Below are 20577 nucleotides of genomic sequence, written 5' to 3'. Positions count from 1 at the left end.
TATTGAATGATTAATATATTATACACTGTACCTACTGTAATTTTGAGATGTTTTATAAACTTTGTTTTTCTGAACTCGTATCTCCAATTAATTAATAAAATAGGGGTTCCAATATGATTGAAAAACTCCTGCTTATAGAAATATAAGGATTTAGAAGGTGAGAGGGTTATCTGTTGGATATATAAAATTGTAAATCAGTTGTGAACAACTATTAGAGTATTATTTTATAGTTATTAAATGGTCCTAGTTAAATATAAATAGAAGGTCCAGGGAGTAGTGCACAGAGACAATTTACAAAAAGAAAAGGAGTACTTGTGGCACCTTAGAGACTAACAAATTTATTTGAGCATAAGCTTTTGTGAGCTACAGCTCACTTCATCGGATGCATTTTAGACAATTTAGAGAGTCAAGGGTGAGGCCTGATTAGGAGGCCTGTAAAGGTAGCCAAGGGGCTGGCCAGCAAGCAGCACAGGAGCAGTGGCCCAGGAGTCAGCTGAAAACAAGGGAGTTTTGTAAGGAGAGTTTGGGAGCGAGAATGTGTGGGGTTAAGTTGTTTTTTTTTTCTTGACAGAAGTTTGAGGGGGAAGTTTGACAGGTACAGAGGCAGCAGTGGTAGTCCCACTCAAGGAATGGAAGAGAATGAAGATGAGTTAATGTGGAAGCTGCAAATGTATATTATCCTGCAGTATGTACCTGAAAGATGCTTCATTTGTATGAAGTGCTGCCATATAGATTGGATGGAAGAGAAGATCCAAGGTTTGGAGATGCAGATTGAAACTCTTGATTGAGTTTTGAACAGATGATGGAGGAAGGAAAGAGGGAGACGGAAGGGAAAACTCAAGACTTGTAGATGCAAGCTGGACTGGAGAACTGTGAGGGTAGAGTGCTGGATGAAGAAAGTGGCCAGTGGAAGCATGTGACTAAGTGAACAAGGCAGAGGGAAGTGAAGGCTGAGGCTAGTGAAGAAGAAATACAGCTGAGGAACAGGTTTGCTGAGTTGGAAAATGAAGAGGCGCAGCAGACAGTAACAGATGGTGGGATGGCAAGGGAGAGGAGAAGAATGGCTAGCCCTACAAGAAGAGGGGAAGAGTCCGTGGAGAGAGCTCAAGTTCAGCTCCTCTGGATGAAAGAGGATGACTCCTAGAGGATCGTAAGTGAGAACAAAAGACAAGAGGACTTGCAGCCAGAAGGAATAGAAGGAGATAGACTGGAGAATTGCACCAACACCAGGTCTACAGTTCTCCATGATGGGGGACTCCCTAATAAGAACAGACAGGCCTGTCACTAGAGCCGATCCAGAGAACAGAAGGGTATGCTGTCTGCCAGGAGCTAAGAAACGGGATGTGAACCTGAGGATGAAGAGGCCCCTTATGGGAGTAGGAAAGAATCCACTGATTGTCCTTCATGTGGGAACAAATGATACTACTAGATTCTCATTGAAACATATTAAGGGAGACTATTCCAGGCTGGGAAGTAACTTAAAGAAATGGAGGCTCAGGTAATTTTCAGTGGGGGATTCTACCTGTCCCTAGAGAGTGAAGGCAAGGCAAGACAAGATTATGATGATCAGCAGATGGCTGAGGCAGTGATGCTATAAGGAAGGTTTTGGGATGTTTGATCACTGGGAGGCCTTCAGGGAGAGAAGGATGGGATGGACTCCACCTGAATAGGGATGGAAACAGACTTCTGGGATGGAGGTTGGCTTTAAAGAGCTTTTAAACTAGGAATTCAGGGGCGGTCTGGAGAGTCTCATGTATAAGGCCCTACCAAATTCAGGATCCATTTTGGTCAATTTCACGATCATAGGATTTTAAAAATCATAAATATCATGATTTCAGCTATTTAAATCTGAAATGTCAAGGTGTTGTAATTGTAGAGGTCTTGACCCAAAAAGGAGTTGGGGTGCAGGAAGGGGGGGAGTCGCAAGATTATTGTAGGGGGGTGCAGTCCTGCTACCCTTACTTCTGCACTGCTGCTGGCAGCGGCACTGCCTTCAGAGCTGGGCAGCTGGAGAGCGGTGGCTGCAGGCCAGGAATCCAGCTCTGAATGCAAAGCTGCTGTCCACAGAGCTGGGCCCTCAGTGAGAAGCCACCACTGTCTGGCTGCCCAGCTCTGAAGGCAGCAGCGCAGAAGTAAGGGTGGCAATACCATTCCATGCCATCCTTCTGCTCTGCTGCTGCTGGTGACTCTGCCTTCAGAGCTGGGCTCCCAGCCTGCAGACACCGCTCTGGCTGCCCAGCTCTGAAGTCAGCGCAGAAGTAAGGGTGGCAATACCGCAACCCCCTAAAATAACCTTGTGACTGCTCCTGCAACTCCCTTTTGGGTCAAGACCCCCAATTTGAGAAACATTGGTCTCCCCTGTGAAATCTGATTTCACAGGCGGAAACCAGATTCACAGTCCATGACATGTTTTTCGTGGCCATGAATTGGGTAGGACCCTACTCATGTAATCTTCATGCCTGATTCTGATACTGAGCCTCCGGGAAATCAAATAAGAGAGGATACAGCAATGGAGAAAGGTACAACAGAGGGTAGGAGATTGGATATCAAGTGGAAAGATAGTGCCAATACCAATGACACTAAGAGTCAGGTAGGCAATACTGACAGTAGAATAACTGCAGCTAAACAGGCAAGGAATCTGGGCGAAGCCAAGCAGAAAAAGCTAAGATATCTATACACCAATGCAAGGAGCCTAGGTAACAAAATGGAGGAATGAGAACTGCTGGTGTAGGGAGTAAAACCGGATATTATAGGGATAATAGAAACACGCTGGAATAATAGTCATGGCTGGAGCACAGATATTGAAGGGTATGTGCTGTTGAGGAAAGACAGAAATAAATATAATAATGAGGTAACTGCAATAAGAAGTGATTGACCCAAACAGATTTAGATTTTGGTCAATCACTTTGGAGAAGAAATGCAACAGAGGCTCCACTGGAATAGTGCATGGGGTATGATACAGACCACTATAGTCTGCTCTGGATATGGATAGAGACCTCTTTAATATTTTTAATTAAATAAATGCTACTAGGAAGTGTGTAATAATGGGAGACTTTAATTTCCAAGCTATAGATTGGAGGAGAAGTGCTACTAAAAATGGTAGGGCCCAGATATTCCTGGATATGATTTCTTCACCAAATAGTCACCAAACCAACAAGAGGTGATGGCATTTTAGATTTGGTATGTGTAAGTAGCAAGGACTTCACAGAAGAACTGGTTGTAGAGGATAACTGCGGTTCAAGTGATCATGAGATAATTCAGTTTACACTAAATGGGAGGATAAACAAAAATAGGTCTGCAGCTAGGGTCCTTGATTTCAAAAGGGCAAACACTGAAAAATTAAGGGAAGTAGCTGGGGAAGTGACTCAAGGATCTGAAAGTGGAGGAGGCTTGAAATTTAGTTTCTGCAACTCTGACTTAAAGTATCTGAAGCCTGCATCCCAGGCAGGGAGGAAAAAAATTGTAGGGAAGGGTTGCAGATCAAATTGGATGAACATGCATCTCAGAGATTTAGGAGAAAGCAGAAAGCCTACAAGGAATGGAAGATTTAATGGATCAACAAAGAAAGCTACCTTTTGGAAGTCAGATAGTGTAGGGGAAAAGTTAGAACTGCCAAAAGTCAAGCAGAGTTGGAGCTTGCAAAGGAAATTAAAACCAATGATACAAAGTTATTTACCCATATAAATAAAAAGAAGACAAGGAAAGAAGTGGGTCCGCTAAACACTGAGGATGGGGTGGTGATGAAAAATAATCTGGCCATGGCCCAACACCCATACGACTACTTTGCCTCGGATTTTAGTAAGAATAATTAAGAGTTTTGGGGTAGTAGCAGGGTGGCTAATGGAAACGAAGATATGGAAGTAAAAATTACCACATCCGAGATGAACATCAAACTCAAACAATTTAATGGGACCAAATTGAGAGGGCCTAGGTGATCTTCATCCAAGAATATTAAAGGAACTGGCACATGAAATTGCAAGCCCAAAAGCAAGGATTTTTTATAAATCTGTAAACTTAGAGATCATACCCTGTAAACTTAGAGATCATTGGAGAATTGCTAATACAGTACCTATTTTTACTAAATGAAAAAAAGTGATCTGGGGAACTAAAGGACCATTAGTTTTACCTCCGTTGTATTCAAGGTCTTGGAACAAATTTTGAGAGAGAAAGTAGTTAAGGACATAGAGGTAAATGGAAATTGGGATAAAATACAACATGGTTTTACAAAAGGTAGATTGTGGCAGACCAGCATGATCTTTCTTTGAGAAGATAACTGGTTTTTTAGACAAAGGAAATGCAGAAGATCTAATCTAGCTGGATTTCAGGAAGGCATTTAATACAGTTCCATATGGGAAATTATTAGTTAAATTGGAGAAGATGGAGATTAATATGAGAATTGAAAGGTGGGTAAGGAACTGGTTAAAGGGGAGACTACAGCGGGTCATACTGAAAGGTGAACTGTAAGGCTGGAGGGAGGTTACTAGTGGAATTCCTCAAGGATCAGTCTTGGGACCAATCTTATTTAACATTTTCATTCATGACCTTGGCACAAAAAGTGGGAGTTTGCTAATAAAATTTGCAGATGACACAAAGTTGGAAGGTATTGCTGATGTGGAGGAGGACTGGAATATGGCCTTGAAAACTGGAGTAATAGAAATGGGATGAAATTTAATATTTCAAAGTGCAAGGTCATGCATTTAAGGTATGTCTATACAGCAACTAGACACCTGAGGCTGGCCTGTGCTAGCTGACTTTGGTTCGGGCTGCAGGGCTGTTCGATTGCTGTGTCTACATCAGAGGGATGAACACCAAGAAGGGAGAGGAGTTATTTAAGTTAAGGGCCATTGTTAGCACAAGAACAAATGGCTATAAACTTGCCATCAAGAAGTTTAGGCTGGAAATGAGATGAAGGTTTTGAACCATCAGCGGAGTGAAGTTCTGGAACACAGTCCCAAGGGGAGCAGTGGGAGCGAAAAACCTCACTGGTTTCAAGACTAAACTTAATAAATTTATGAAGGGGATGGTATGAGGAGATTGCCTCCAAGGGCATGTGGCCCATCTGCAACTGCTATTAGGAAGTATCTTCAATGGCTGGAGATGGGACACTAAATGGGGAGGGCTCTAAGTTACTACAATGAATTCTTTCCCAGGCATCTGGCTGGTGGGTCTCAATGACATGCTCAGGGTCTAACTGATCATCATAGTTCAGGTCAGAAAGAAATTTTCCCCCAGGTCAGATTGTCATCGACCCTGAGAGGTTTTCACCTTCCACAGCAGCATGGGTCACTTGCTGGTTTGAATTAGAGTAAATGGTGAATTCTCGGTAACTTGAAGTCTTTAAATCATGATTTGAGGACTTCAGTAACTCAGCCAGATGTTCATAGTTCTATTACAGGAGTGGGTGAGGTTCAGTGGCCTGTGATATGCAGGAGGTCAAACTAGGTGATCAGAATGGTCCCTTCTGGCTTTAAAGTATGAGTATATGAGGTGTTGTCTTTTATTGGGCCAGCTTCTATTGGTGAAAAAGACAAGCTTTTAAGCTACGCATAGCTCTTTTGTAGCTCGAAAGCTTCTCTGTCTCACCAACAGAAGTTCGTCCAATACAAGATATTACCTCACCCAGCATGTCTCTTTTAATATCTTGGGAACCAACATGTCTACAACAACTATGCAATTAACTAGTTAACTCACTTTGCCTCCAGTAGAATATCTTTAGACTACAGAAGACAGCAAAATATCCTCTTATCCAAGAATTCCTTGGGTAAAGACATCTAAACAGAATTCACCTCATCTCTTCTGGTTCTTAAAATTATATACATAAAATATTAAGGGCATTAACCACCTCATAAAATGTAGGAAAGTCTCTCCTGAAAGAAAGAGGTGGATACTGCTCTAACTCGGAAAATAAATCTAAATACCCCTGAACTTGTACATTCAAAACACAATGAGGGTGAAATCCTGACCCCATTACAGTCATTGGCAAAAGCTCCATTGACTTCAGTAAAGCCAGGGTTTCACCCTGAATATCTGCTGCTTCCTACATTAATCATCAAAGTGGGGAGGAGCTATGCAAATACATCAACTATATTTTGAAGCGGGGATCTCAACAGAGGTTCATAAGTCTGCACAGAGTTCGGAAGTTATGATGTCAGATTGCTGTGACCAGATGACTTTATCAGTAAGAATTTTTGTGCATTTCCTTGAACAGGGAAATTGCTCAACCTGTATTTGGAAGTGAGTGTGACCTGAAGACTGATTTAGGGATATGAGCTGAATTCTTTAAGGTTTCTCATGTCCCTGAATCAATCTTCAGTGGTTGCAGCAATCAGGAAAGGTAATAAACTGACCAGAAAATTATCAGATAAGAGGCAATTCCTGACAAAAGCATTTAAAACAACAGCTAAATATAGTGCAAACATTGTTTCCCAGTGATCTCATTTAAATGCACAAGAGGGATATGGAATATTAGTTCCCCTGTTGTTTTCCAGCAGGAAGCTTGATTCATAAAGCCAGGCAGAAGTCTGAAGAGAATATTCATTTTTTTTCTTGGCATTAACACAGCTGTAGGCTTTCTGAATCTCCAGTTAACATTGATTGATTATGAGTGACTTTCAGTGTAGCAAGGCAGATTTGCATTGAATAAATAATTGATTTGTGGAAATCCTTGTGAAAGAGCAAGCCTACCTTCCCAAGAGAGCATCTTTCTTTACAAGTGGCTGCAAAACCTTAACAGTATTTCAGTATTTGATGTGGAGATTCATCAAAGTTCCCTTGCAGAGGCTTCCGTTGTGTAATAGTTACCGCATACTACTTAGTATGGTTTCTGTTTTGGATTAAATTTGTTTGAGAACAGTCTGTTTCATATAACAATAAAACAAGACAGCATGTACCAAGATTCTTCTTCACGTTGTCTCTACGGGTGTTTCACATCAGGATGTGCTTGTATCCATACACTGGAGATTTTTGTCAGCAGTGTCTGTGCTTTACGCCCTCTTGTGTTCTGGTGTGAGAGTATATAGGGAGGGGAAGACCCACTGCTGCTTCAGTTCCTTCTCAACCAACTGTAGCATGAGACTGAGTGTCACAGTGTCCCCTAGCTAGCTATGCAGCCTGCTGACTCTTCTTTCTGACTTGTTCCAATTTCTTTAATTCAGTTATTTCGTTTTTATCATTCTTACTTTTTAATTTGACACAATTGTATGCTTTTGGAGGGGTCTTCCCCCCCCCCCATCCTTTTTCACCCTGTCAGGACCTATGTTCCTCTCGGCCCTCTACATCTGCCTGTCCTTTCTTACTGGGTTATGCCCAAGACCCTAGGCTTCAAACCCTGCCATGTCTACCATGGGTCCTTTTCTCTCAACAATGGGCATTCCAACTGCCTTGGAGAGCTCACATTCCCTCCAAGTGCAAGGTTTGCTTCAGATGCAAAAGCAGATTCAGAAAGCAGAGGTAGGACGGATTGAAACTGCTTCTTATGGAACACTCTCTGAGAGCCGCAAGGTCCAAGTCCCTCCACACACACACATCAGCCTCAACTGCCAATTCTGGTGAGCACACCAGCCCTGGCTCCGGTAATCAAAGACCCTGCAGCCCTTTAGGGTCTTCAAGATGATCTAAAATGAAGAGACCCCACTCTCCAGAAAGAGAGACCCTGAAAAGGATAAAGTCACCCTCTTGATCTGGGAACAAGGAGACCTCACATCCTGGAATGGGTACCACTGAGGCTTTTTCCTCCCCAGTACGGAGGTCCCAATATCACCTAAAATAAATCTCCAGCAGACTATGTACTTAGAAGCTTCCCAGCAAGCAACCTTGAGAGCAGCACACACACATAAAAAAATACAGCATATCACAGACAGTGGTCTTGTCCAATTTACTATCAAACTACAAGATCAACTGAACCATCCAGAAAGAAACCTAGATTTTTCTAAGAAAGGGCTGTCTTCCCTAGTGCCATCATAATCAGCAACTTCTTCTGAACGGCTTTTGTGATCAACTGGTCAAGGGTCACAAGTGATCATGCTCTACACCAAGGCCGTCATCAGCCTGATGGGGATCATTTCTCCCATTTCCTGTCTGCCTGGGAGTTGATCACCTTTGACAGGTGGATCCTGGAGATGGTTTCAGCATGCTATTTCATCCAGTTCAGTGTCCTCCCTCCCCGTCTTAGGGATCCTTCTCACAAGGAGGTGCAATATTCCCTATTCCTAGGGGTGATCTAACCCATTCCACTAGACTTCCTTGAGAAAGTCTTTAGAAAAGGTTCTTCTCGAGGTGCTTCCTGGTTCCCAAGAAAAGAGGAAGAAAAGACCACCAATTCTGGACCTCCAGACTTCGTCCTCTCACAGTGGTTCAGAATGGTAACCTTACCCATGATGATTTCCTCTTTAGAGCTGGGGAATTGGTTTGTCTTCCTTGACCTCCGGGACCATATGTCCATATAGCTTTGCACTCCTTCCCAGAAATGTTTCCTACAATTTGTCATGGGCAAGGACAACTGCTAGTACTAGATCCTGTCCTTTGATTTTTGACTGTGCAAAGGATCTTTACAAAGGTCCTCTCAGCTATCGCCAGCCCATCTTCATTAGATGGGAATAATAGTCTTTCCCTGCCTGGATGACTGACTTCTTAAGGGTTGCTCCTTTCTCAGGGTGCCGTCAGCAATCAACAAAGTCCTATCCCTCTTCCACTTCTTGGGCTTCCACCTCTACTTGGAATAGTCTACATTTAGACCTGTACAACAAATAGACTTTATCAGAGTCACTTTGGACTCCATGACAATCAAACCATACCTGCCCACGAATAGGTTTGCTTCGATGGCCAGCCTCAGTATCATGCTACAACAGAGCTACAAACCACAGCAAAGAGTTCTCTTCAACTCCTGGGCCATGTGGCAGCCAGTAAATTTGTAACGTCCCTGGCAAGACTACACTCCTGATGTATTCAAGCCTGGCTCTGGTCTGTCTATGCCCCTCAACAAGTACAAACTGTTCTAGTGGGTGTCAATACCTCAAAGATTATTTCTTTCATTTGGGGTTTCCTGGAGAGAGATCTTTTTGTGACATTGTCCAATGCAGATGCTTCTTCTTGGGGGGGCATAGTCTCAGCTTGTTGGGAGATGCCCTCCTTACCCTTGGCCTCTGCTCCTGGTCTTGCTCTTTGCTTATCCCCCAAAGTTTTTGCTCCTCAAGGTCTTGAAATGAGAGATTGGTAGCCATCTTCATAGTACCATCGTGGCTTCTCGCAGTCTGATTCCCTCACAGAAAGAATGAAAGGGTACCCAGTATCCACCCAGAGATTGTTGAAATGGTGACATCTTGACCTGTTGTGAAGCCTTGGAGGTACCTCTTTCACTGAGGGTGATTGCCCATTCTACTAAGACTTGGTATACTCTGTGGTCTTATTGAAGTACATAACCATCTCAGACATTTGCAATGGCACTTTTCCCAGCATTTTACTATTGTGTGTATGTCTAGAGTTGACATGGCCTTTGGTGATGCTGTTCTACAGAGCATACTGAATCTACCTCCTCAGCATCCTCCTCCATAATTGGGGTACCGCTTGTGAATCTTCTGATGTGGAGCACTCATAGGGAGAAGGAGAGGTTACCTTGCACAGTAATTGGAATTCTTCTAGATGTTTTGTTCCCTTGGGTTCTCCACCCCCCTGTGGGGCCCTTCTTCCCTTCAACTTCGGGGTTATACTCTCTGGACTTTGTGGTTGAGAAGGAACCGGAGAAACAGCAGCAAGCCTGCACTATATGCCTTTGTACAAGAGCACGAGGGTGTGTAGGACACAAGTGCAGACCCACAGACACTGCTTACAGAAATCTCCAATCAAGAGTGCATGGGCACATCCTGACTGCAGCACCCGTCAGGACAAAATATCTCGAAGAACTCCCATTTACTCTGTACAGGTAAGTAACCTCTCCTTTGGCTGTTACAGGGTCAAGTGAGGTTATTTGTAAGTAAATAAAAATTAGGTACAGTGGTGTTTATCCCAAAGGAAACCATCTGCTATAAATTATCATAATTCTGTGTATCTGGATGTAGCTAAGGTCTAGTTGCAGCACGTGGTATATGACTGAAGATAAATTGGTGAGTAGTCATTGACAGTTGATGTTGAATTCATTAAGCCATCTTCCACTATATACCTGATAGTTCCATGGGCCCCTGACTAGTTTGCAGGCTCCACTCTGTAGATTGGGGATGGGTCAAACTGTGAATGCCTCTTCTTCTGGTCCAAGTGCTTGGGAGTTGGGATTAGGAGGAGAGAAGAAACTGTAAATTTATATAACATAGCTGTCTTTCAGCTGAGCTGTAAGATGTTCGTGATCACTTGTCATTGGCCATTGAAGCCCACATGGCATTCTTTTCACAAATCCTGATGTTATGGTTGTGTTCCATCTCTAACTTCATTACATCTACCTATGTCCCCCAAATGCTGCATATGAAATTTTTATTCACTTTGACTGAGACTGTTGTGAGAAATTGCTGTGTGCTTCTAAATTGCTGTCACCTTCTACCCCATTTCAGGCATGGGTGTGTCATACCTTTGCAGTATAGGTAAAAGTTACAAAGGAGCCTGTCACTTAGGCACTTTTGAAAATATTACTTGTGGGATAAAAAGCAATATAAAATATTGGGATGCCAAATAGATTTTTAAGCTTTACACTTTGTTTAATCTCCATTGTATATACTGTTTTAGAAGCTTAAAATAGAATTGCTTTCCTTATAGATCTTGAGTATGTTCTCTTCCTCCGTTTTTTCCATTAATTTCTCTACTGTTTTTCTACTTGAACTTAAAATTGCTGTGGCTTTTTGTGTACGTTCTTCTTTGTACAAGAGCTTCAGTGTCAATACAGTTTTGGAAACTGGGTTTGAGTAGTGAATTGCAGCTCTAGAGGGGACACAAGCAGAAAGCATATCGTCTTGCTGTCTAACAGTTATGATTACATTAAATACTTTAGAGGGAAAGGTGGATATTTTAAGAGGGTTTTTTTTTTTTAGAATTTAGGTTCCCCAACAGAATTCTTCAGATAATGTTTGTAAATTTCTCTGAAGTTTGAAAGTTCTGAAAGTTTTATAATACCAATATAACCATTTCAAAGTGGGTGAAATTTGGAGCTTAAATTTTGTGCTAGTACAGTCTGAGTCTGCTGTCCTTGCACAACCTAAATTCTCTTTGATTTAAAGCTAGCACTATTTGCAGCTCTGATTCATCTTTTCATATATATAATGACACAACAATGAGTCTGTACTCCTAGATTAAAAAAACAACAAAAAAGCATCACCTGTCCTTTGATAGAAAATGTCTTTACACACTCGGTATGTATGACTAAAGATATGATATGAGTAATCACTAACAGGATATGAGTAATCACTAATCTTTCAGTTAATATATTCTGTCTGTGTGTGGGTGGGTGTTAATATGTACTGATTGATGGACTTTTTTAATACATCTTATATCTTTGATTCTACCAGAGGTTCTCCATGTCTTCACTGTTTGTCTTTTAGATATAAAGTCTGAATGCTCTTGATTAACTGTATCTTCTACAGAACCAAACACAGAGTAATATATTAAATGGGTTAAATTTGATGTGTTTATATTTATATTTATATTTATATTTATATTTATATTTATATTTATATATATATATATATATATATATATATATATATATATATATATATATATATAAAAACAGGATATAAGTAATCGCTAATCTTTCAGTGGATCAGGAGTATGTATATGTATATATTCTATGGGTGTGGGTGTTAATATGTACTGATTGATGGACTTTTTTTGTAGATCTTATCTCTCTGGTTCTACCAGAGGTTCTCAGTCTTCATTGTTGGTCTTTTAGATATAAAGGCTGAATGCTCTTGATTAATTGTATTTTGTACAGAACCAAATACAGAATAATGTATTACATGGGTTAAATTTGATATGATATATATATATATGTATAACATCTTTCACTGAAACACTTTTCCCCCTTTTCTTTTCAGATGTGTGGTCAGCAGGCTGTGTATTGGCAGAACTGTTACTTGGACAACCAATCTTTCCAGGCGACAGTGGTGTGGATCAGTTGGTGGAAATAATCAAGGTATGGAATTCAAGTTACTCTTGGGTCACCTCCTCGCTCCTTGAACATAGATATATTGCACACAAAAACTAGGTTAAAAGAACATTATTAAGATTGCAAAGTAAATCACTTGAAAGTTAGAATTAAGGTTCTAGTTCCTCATTTGATCTCTCTCCTTTTCCCTCCCCTCCACTGTCTTCCAGGCTCCTCATCCAATCTCTCTCCCCTCTTACCTCATCCTTGGCTCCTTATCCCAGTCTGTTCACTCTGCCTGGCCCAGCTGAGAGCAGCAATTACAGGGGAAGTGCTTCTGTCCCCCACCCACAATTTGCCCTGCACTGGAATATGCTTAGTCACTCTTGTGGGGATATCAGTTGCACAGTCTGGCAATAGGTAGAAGCTGGTAAGTGATGGAGCATGGTCATTCAGCCTGTAGGGGTGGTGCACTGGCAGTCTAGTCAGTACTTGGAGCTGTGAGGGGCTCTAGTGTGCTCAGAGACAATTAAGTCTTCAGAGATTTTAGCTGCTAAAATCAAAGTCTGTTCTGAGCATGTGCAACTGCAATTTTTCATTGGCTTGTAACTTGGTGAGGTTTAGGTGGATTTTCATGATGACAGCAAAAATAGTTCAAAGCCTGGGGGGGGGGTCCTTAGGGCATTTCAAGGAAAAGATCTCAATTTTTTAACACAAGCAAAACCTATTTTTCCCTAGCTTCATTCTTGGAAATGGTTGAACCATTTTGGCTGAAATTTTCCAAAGAAGATTGGCCTATAGCTGACTCCTGGCATGGAAAATTTCAGCCCAGACAGCTACTTTTATCAGGTTATAAGCAACTTAAAACAGGATCTTTAGTGGGAAGCTTTGGGCAATCTTAATGGGAGATGCTACCAGCCCAGCCTATAACACAATTAGAAAAAGTAAAAATCTAGATAGAACAGATTTGCCTGCTGTCTTGTAGCACCTTAGTCTGTGATCATGTCATAACTCATAAGTTAAACAGGTTTAAGCTGGGTCAGTACTTGCAAAGAAACCTCAAATGAAAACTTAGGAGGCTCTGAGAAGAAGTGTTGGTGATTCCTTAAGTGGTAGGTTCCTTTTTAAGTTGTACTGAAACTGTGTCCTAGTGTGGTGTAGTGTGTCTCACAATGCCATTCTTTTGGATGAGATGTAAATTTACAGTTGCAAACATTTATGATCTTAAAGGTACAAAGCATTGCTTGCAAAAAGTTGTGGTATTTGCTCTGGAATCCCTGTTTGGCAAGATCCCTAAATTTCCCCCTGTAGTTCCATAAATATGGTGGTATTCACACTTTGCCCTAAACTGTTATGAACAGCTAGTATGGTCTACTCCCTAATCCGCTTTATTCATCAATGAAATGATTAAGTGATTATTGTCTGTATATCAATATGGAGTTTATTCAGGAGTAAAGATATTACGTAAATATAAGATCATTTAATTGTATATCAGGTGACATAGTCCAAAAAGTCACATCTCACTCCCTTAGAAATCTGGTTATTTCAATAAAATAGGTCTATCTAGAGTTAATGAATGTGCTTTGCCTTGCCTTTGACTTGGTTCTGAGCAAGTGGAAGTATAGTATTTAGAAGAAAGATGTACTCTGGTTGACAGGCTGTCTGCCAACCAGAGTTCATGGATTGGCATAGTGCTTGTGTAGTTACTTTTCATTAATTATACAGTATCATTCAGTCAGTACAGGAAGTGTGCATCCATGACTCATAACTGTACAGAATCCATGTAGAGACAGGGTGGGTGAAGAAATAGCTTTTATTGGACCAGCTTCTGTTGGTGAAGAGACAAGCTTTCGAGCTACACGGAGCTCTTCTTCAGGATCCATATATTCAGTTTGGCTGAGATGATTCTGTTTTAGCATAATTTAGTATAAACACAAAGGAAGAAGAGAAACAATTTAATAAAATTTGTCACTGCATGTAGACCTTGTACAGATTTTAAACACCACCTTCATAAATTTTATCCTCATTTTTAATTGACAGATCCATAGCTGAATATAAAGAGTACTGGTGTTAACCGTTTTTTCTATCATAGTTGGAAGAATGTGCACTCTGGAAGCTTGGACATTCAGTAAGCTGTATTTGAGATGGTTTTCCACTTGGCAGAAGTAGGTTCCTGGAGCATTGCTCTAACTGTGGACATGGAAATCCTGAATGATGATGATGATGATGATTATGTGAAAATCAAAAAATGGTACATGGCCCCCTAGATATGCATATTAACAATTATACATGCAGGTTAAATGCAAGAGGTATTCCACTGTAGTAAACCCTGAGATCTTCACTTGAGAAGACACAGTGGTAAGAGAATATCCAGAGAGCAATGACTATGATGAAGTGCTAGATGGCATGTTCTCTGACCAGCTAAGAGAACAAGCTCTGTGAAGCTTAGAAGAGGAGAGAATGGTCTGGGTTAGTAGCAAAAGGGAGCGGAATTTCACAGGGATGTCTAAAGGAAATGTGACAGGGGTTGTGAAGTTTAGTGGACAGGTGCTATGGAACATTATTCTGGTCACATGCTGCTTGTTACCAAGAAAATGTAGATGCAGATTCTAGAAGCTCTCCTGGGGAAAATGAAATACAAATTACAATAATGGAATGTCCTGCAGTATGAACATACAAAACTCTGCAACACAAAATTTGGTAGATTGACAATTCATAAGTACACTGTTGAAGTTGACAAGGGGATGGGGTGAGAGGATAGAGATTTTAGCTTGTTGAGTAGAGTGCATTTGAGGCCTTTGGCATCTGAGAGGATTTGGAAAGTGGTTTGGGATTTTGGTACCCAAGAAGTAGTTAAGGCTTTTGGCATAGGCCTTGGAGAAGGAAAGGGTATTGAATGCCCAGTGGAAAAACTTCAGCTACAGTAAACAAAGGGCTTATATCAGAAAGTTGTTGAAGATGATTCGATAGGAAATGAGAGTTGGAACCAAATAGGCATGTATCCATTCTCCTAAACTTCCACTAGAATTTTCTGAGCAGTTTCTTTCAAAGGCTGTCTCTTCTTAAAGCAACAGACATTTTAAGTTGTACAGGAAATTCTGTATTACTTTACCTTGAAGTTTGATTGTGGGTGAGTTGGTGCATAGAAATCAAGATATCCTAAGTTCTCTGGCCACTATAGGAACTGTATCAGTAAAGGCATATCAGATAAACACCTTGTAATCAAGGCCTTAAAACAAGCTGAGTCTGAATCAGATGGCAGATTTTGAGTCCAGAAGACTGAGACAAGTATTCAGGGTGAGCTGATAACACAGAAAGTGTTGTTGCTGAAAGGATAATATAGCAGAACAAAGAGAACTGGAGAAGTTACAAATAAAACAGCGCTATTTGAAACATTGTAGTGAAGGGCTAGAGATTGGGTGGGGACACTAGATGTAGTTTCAGTTGGCGTAAGAAAGAAATGTTGAAATTAAATGTAGAATTCACAATAGTAGTGGGGAAACAAATGAGGGACATACCCACAGTTTCAGCCAGATATGAAGATTCCCTGACTACTCTGCAGAAGGAGGCATCCATTTGTTTGTGCCTTTGAGGAAAATATGTGAGCAGTACATATTAAAGTGTGTACTTCCCCTCTCGTCACAATTGTAACTAATGCTCATACTAGAAAATTCACATTAAAAATATACATACATTAGATTGAACTAAAATTGAAAGGATATGAACACTCATGCATCAGGTATAAACCGACCACTAAAATGATGGATTGGGAAGAAGTTTTGTCCATTGTGGGATTTCTTTGTACCCTTTTCTGAAGCATTTGTCAATGGTCAACGTCAGGAACAAGGTATTTGATTAGATGTAGTACTAGTCTGATCCAGTATGGTAATTCCCTTGTAAAGAACAGAAGGGATTGTATAGTGTGTATGCTAAAGAGAAAGCTAATAAGATTCAAGATGAATGTGATAGCGTGGCTCAAGCACGTCCATCAGCCTAAAAATAGGGCTGACGAAAGTTCTGCAAATATACCTGTATCAATAGCAAGCAATTTTGACAAGTGGATAGAAGAATAAGTGAGACCTGTTTTACCTTGAACAATTTGAGGGTTTCTCATAAGAATTTGACTAGCAGTTAGAAAACATAAAACAATCTAACAGGTTGCTGAGTTGGCAGATTAATATGAGACCCGCAGGTGCTTGAAGGTATGAAGGTGAGGCTAGTGTAAAGTTTAAGGGGTAGCCTGCAAATTGTTCCTGAACCAGACCATCTTCAGACAATCACCTGAAGAAGCAAATGGACACTTTAAGGAGAGTTTGTGCTGATTGCCCAACCCAAAAAAGCCAGGGATGGCGGGTTCTGAGACTAGTACCCATACTTCTGTTGTATGCATTTGAGTGAGGTAAGTATTACTATTACCATAGGCAGACTTGGAAACTGAGGCACATAGTCGCACTGAATCAGTGGCAGAACCAAGAGTAGACTCCAGTAATCCTGATTCCAGATTCACTCCCCTAATCATAAGCCAACACTTCCTCTGTATTTTCAGACGTTCATAACTTTATTTCAAAAACTTTTTTCCAAACTTCGCTCAGAAGGCACATGTAATATGATGATCTCAGTGAAGAACATAAAATTTACAAACAAACGCACCCACTCCAGTACTGGATGCTGACATCCAGGAGTAGGCAATAACAGAGGGACGGCAGCAACTTCAGTCCCTGTCTAAAGAATTGTTGTTGCTAGAAGAGGACATGACACTGGTTGATGACTGTAAGGATTCCAGAGCCTTCTGTCCCAGGTCATGGAGACCTGGACATCAAAACAACAGTAATCCAAGAAAGGTCTCGCAAGCTATTTGATTAAACTGAGCTCTATAAGCCCAGCCGGGATCGCTCTCCTGATCAATGAGGGTTTACTTGAACCAGCAAAGGGGCTGTGGCAGATTCTGGCCACTCTCTCCTCCACAACTAAATTTGTGGAAGAGAGTACCAAGTGCCTTCAAAAGAAGCCCAGATCCACAAAAGGCACCTTGAAGGAAAAAGACCCAAGAAACTGGACCTTTTGAGGCACAGGGCATGTTTCATTACCTCAATGCAGCTCTGCATTATGAATTACTAGGCCATGTTTGCAAAATATAACTTTATCTGGAATTGGAGAGTCATCCTGTTAATGTCCAAAAAATTCTACAGGAAAACAGAAAAGAACTGAATGAGGTCATAGGGCCATGGACACATCCAATACAGCTGCGAGGTCAATGGCCAATGCCCGTGGCTGTTTAACATCAGGCATCTAGAAAGAGGTACAAAGCACCATCACACATCTGCTCTTTGGGGTGGATGGAGTTCTTCATCACCAGAACAGATGAACTGCACCATTCACTGAAAGATTTGCAGGTCACGTTAAGATCCCTGGGGATCTATACGCTATCTCTTTACCAAAAATGATACAATTACCAGCCTCAGTAGGATGCTATCCTATTCCCAGAGTAGGTAGCCTGAATACCTACCAAGGAAAAAACCTCTCAATTCTAGGAGATATGCCTGTCATCGTTGTACTCGGTCATTCACCCTGCACCATCACAGAGGCAGCAGGTTTAATGGATATATCAGGAGCTTCCTTTCCCCTGGGCTTGGCTTGCTATCAGAGAAGTGGATGTTTGGACATCTTTCACTCATGGCTACCCTGTTCATGTCTGCTCTTTATACTCCTGCACAAACCTCTTCCCTATCCTCTTCAGGGATCCTTCTGAGGAGAGCCTGTCACAAAGAGAAGTGGACTCATTGCTCTGTCTAGAAGCCATAGGAGAGCTCAGAAGTACAAGGATCTTAAGAGGCTTTTATTCCTGATATTTCCTCATCCCAAAAAACTGGGGGGGGGGTGTCTTTGTCCTGTCCCTGGCCTGAGGAGACTGAACAAGTGCAGGTGCAGCCTTGAATTCAGAATGGTAATGCTTACCTCCATTATTCTCTGCAGGTTCAAGACTGGTTCATGGCTCTTGTCTTACAGGATCCATACTTCCACATAGCCATCCTCCCAGCCCACTGGAAGTACTTCAGGTTCTCAGTAGAGTCAAATCACTGTCATCATCAGGGCTGCCATTCAAACTCTCAACGGCACCAGATGTAGAGATGAGCAAATAGTTGATTATTTTGATTCCATTGCCAAACCAAAAAATCCAAAGAAAATTTTTTCATTTAGAACCAAAACTGAAGGTCTGTTTTTGTCAAAGCAAAACATTTTTAAAAACTGTGCTAATGTCAAAATGAAATGTTTTGAACATCAAATAGAAACATTTTCTAAATGAAATGTTGAATCAAATAACTTATAATTTCAGAACGGTTTGTTTTGATTTTTTTTTTTAAATGAACTGTTCCCAAAATTAGTTTTGTGGGGGGTTTTTTGGTTTTGATTGGGCGGGAAGGGTGGTTTGTGTGGTTTGGTTTGGTTTTTGTTTTTTTGCCAAAACTATTCACTGGAAGAAAAAAAAATCACTTCACCCTAACCCAGAGTCTTCACAAAATGCCTAGCGGTGGTAATGGCATGCTTTTGAAGACAGAGTATGCACATCTACCCTTACATGGAAGATGGACTGATCAGAGCAGGAGGCAGCAGTGAGTCTAACATATGCAGTCTCTGTTTGCCTGACTGGGCCACCTTCAACTATGAAAATATCACCTTTTCTACCATCATAGAAGATAGGAGCTATGATCGATTTCAGATCAGAGAGCACAAACCTGTCTGGGGACAAGTTCCTGTCACTGCAGTCACTACTACTCAAGATAAAATCAAACCTGTCTATAACAGTACAAACTTGGCTAGGAGTATTGGATGATACATTGATGTGCACGCACATGACACTGCTTGCCAGACTTCGTATGTGGCCCCTAAAACTCTGGCCTAGATCAGTCTACTTTCCGCCCTGTCACCAGATGGACAGGAAAGTCTTGGTGTCACCTCACATCCTTGCAGAACTGTAATGGTGGTTAGAGATTGTATAAGGAGGCATGTGATTTTCAGCCTCCTCTCTGACAAGGACTTTAATTGTGGATGTGTTAGGGACGGGGGTGGGGAATGCCTGGACCACCTATAAGCACAAGGGGCCTGGTCCACAGAAGGAGACCTGGGACTTCACATAAATGTCTTGGAACGCAGAGACAAAAGAGTGAGTGGACTCCAAGCACTTACAGCTGACCCTCCCTACGTGGTATTTCATAGGTACCTCACCCGAAGTTCCCTCCCAAGAGAACTGAGTTCAGTTTGAGTTAATCAGTTAACCTGCCTGTCTTATTCCTGAAGCCCCACACTGTATCAGGAGAGAAGTTACATTTTATTGGCTGTTTCCAGAGCCTTTCTTTACATTGACAGTCTGTGCAATTTGATTCTGTCTTCCCAATTGTTTCTGGTTGTAGTTGGCAGTTCAATCTCTGGGCCATCTCATCACAAAGAATATCAAAGTGGATATGATAGCGTATCTTGCTGTTACTAGTTGATTGATGTACCTCTCCCAATGAACATCATGGTGGACTCTAGCAGACCACAAGGGGCATTCTCTGCCTGGTTCAGAACCCCGAAATGTCAATTTCCGAAATATGCCAAGCGGAGATGTGGAGAAATCCACGGACTTTTGTCAAGCATTATGCATTGAACTTGGATGTCAGGGCAGATGCCAAGTTTGGGAGAGCAATACCACAGTCTGTTGGATATAGCTGAAACCCTTCATCCCAACAGCCAGAGGAGGTACTGCTTTCCACTCCCCTACAGTGGGGTCCACGCTGACACTCACTGAAGAATGAACTTACCTTATAGTAACTGTAGTTCTTGGAGTTGTGGCACTCAGTGTGGATCCCACTATCTGCCTTCCATCCCTGGTTTTGGAGTCCTCAGCTACATTGGCAAGGGAATAGAATGAGGGTTGCAGCTGCTCTGCCCTTTGTTCTCACATGTGAGTATACGGAGGCTCCGGGCGTGTGTGCACTTCTGATGGACACTATTCAAAACAATGCAGTCTTGAATGACTGAGGCACATGTACACCTGCTGTGGGATCCACACTGACTGCAGCATCTCAAAGTTCCATGGTTACTACAGGGCAAATAAGAGTTCTTTCTTCTTCCTGTGAGAATCATCCTGTGAAACATAAAAACAAGTTTGTGTTTTTAAAGGAGCAATTCATTGTCTGAAGGTAAGCCTGTTGCTGCAGTTCCCACATCGCCATTAAGAAATAGTCTAAAGAAAAGGAGATCCTCATCTTCTCCAGAAGAATGACAGTGATAGTGACCTAATCCATTCACCCCTGGATACTGACAGGCCTTCATCTGTCAGTTTGTAACTAAACAGGAACCACTTACAATAAAAAGAGAATGAAGGGCAAAGTGGTTTTTCCATTCCAGAATTACTAAAATTCTATTCCAAATGGTGCAGTCCAGACTGAAAAAATGTAGTATTAGGGCTTCTCTAAAGTTATCTCCATGTACAATGAGACAAAGCCAACAAGTTTTCTTCTGTTCCCAACCTGGAC

The 20577-nt window shown here is 41.5% G+C and overlaps 1 protein-coding gene across 6 annotated transcripts in view; it reads left to right on the top strand.

Moving 5' to 3' along the window:
* The window catches only part of GSK3B (glycogen synthase kinase 3 beta), a 184074-nt gene that overhangs the window by 92189 nt on the left and 71308 nt on the right, over window positions 1-20577 (top strand). For all 6 annotated transcript variants that reach the window (XM_043512569.1, XM_043512573.1, XM_043512581.1 and 3 more), the window contains exon 6: window positions 12012-12109. In XM_043512569.1, coding sequence (XP_043368504.1) covers window positions 12012-12109 — 98 coding nt within the window. The remainder of the gene's footprint in view (window positions 1-12011; window positions 12110-20577) is intronic.

Source organism: Dermochelys coriacea, chromosome 1 (genome assembly GCF_009764565.3).
Source record: "Dermochelys coriacea isolate rDerCor1 chromosome 1, rDerCor1.pri.v4, whole genome shotgun sequence".
Classification (NCBI taxonomy): Eukaryota; Metazoa; Chordata; order Testudines; family Dermochelyidae; genus Dermochelys; species Dermochelys coriacea.
The sequence above is the reverse complement of the archived record's forward strand: the minus strand, read 5'-3'. Positions and strand labels throughout refer to the sequence as shown.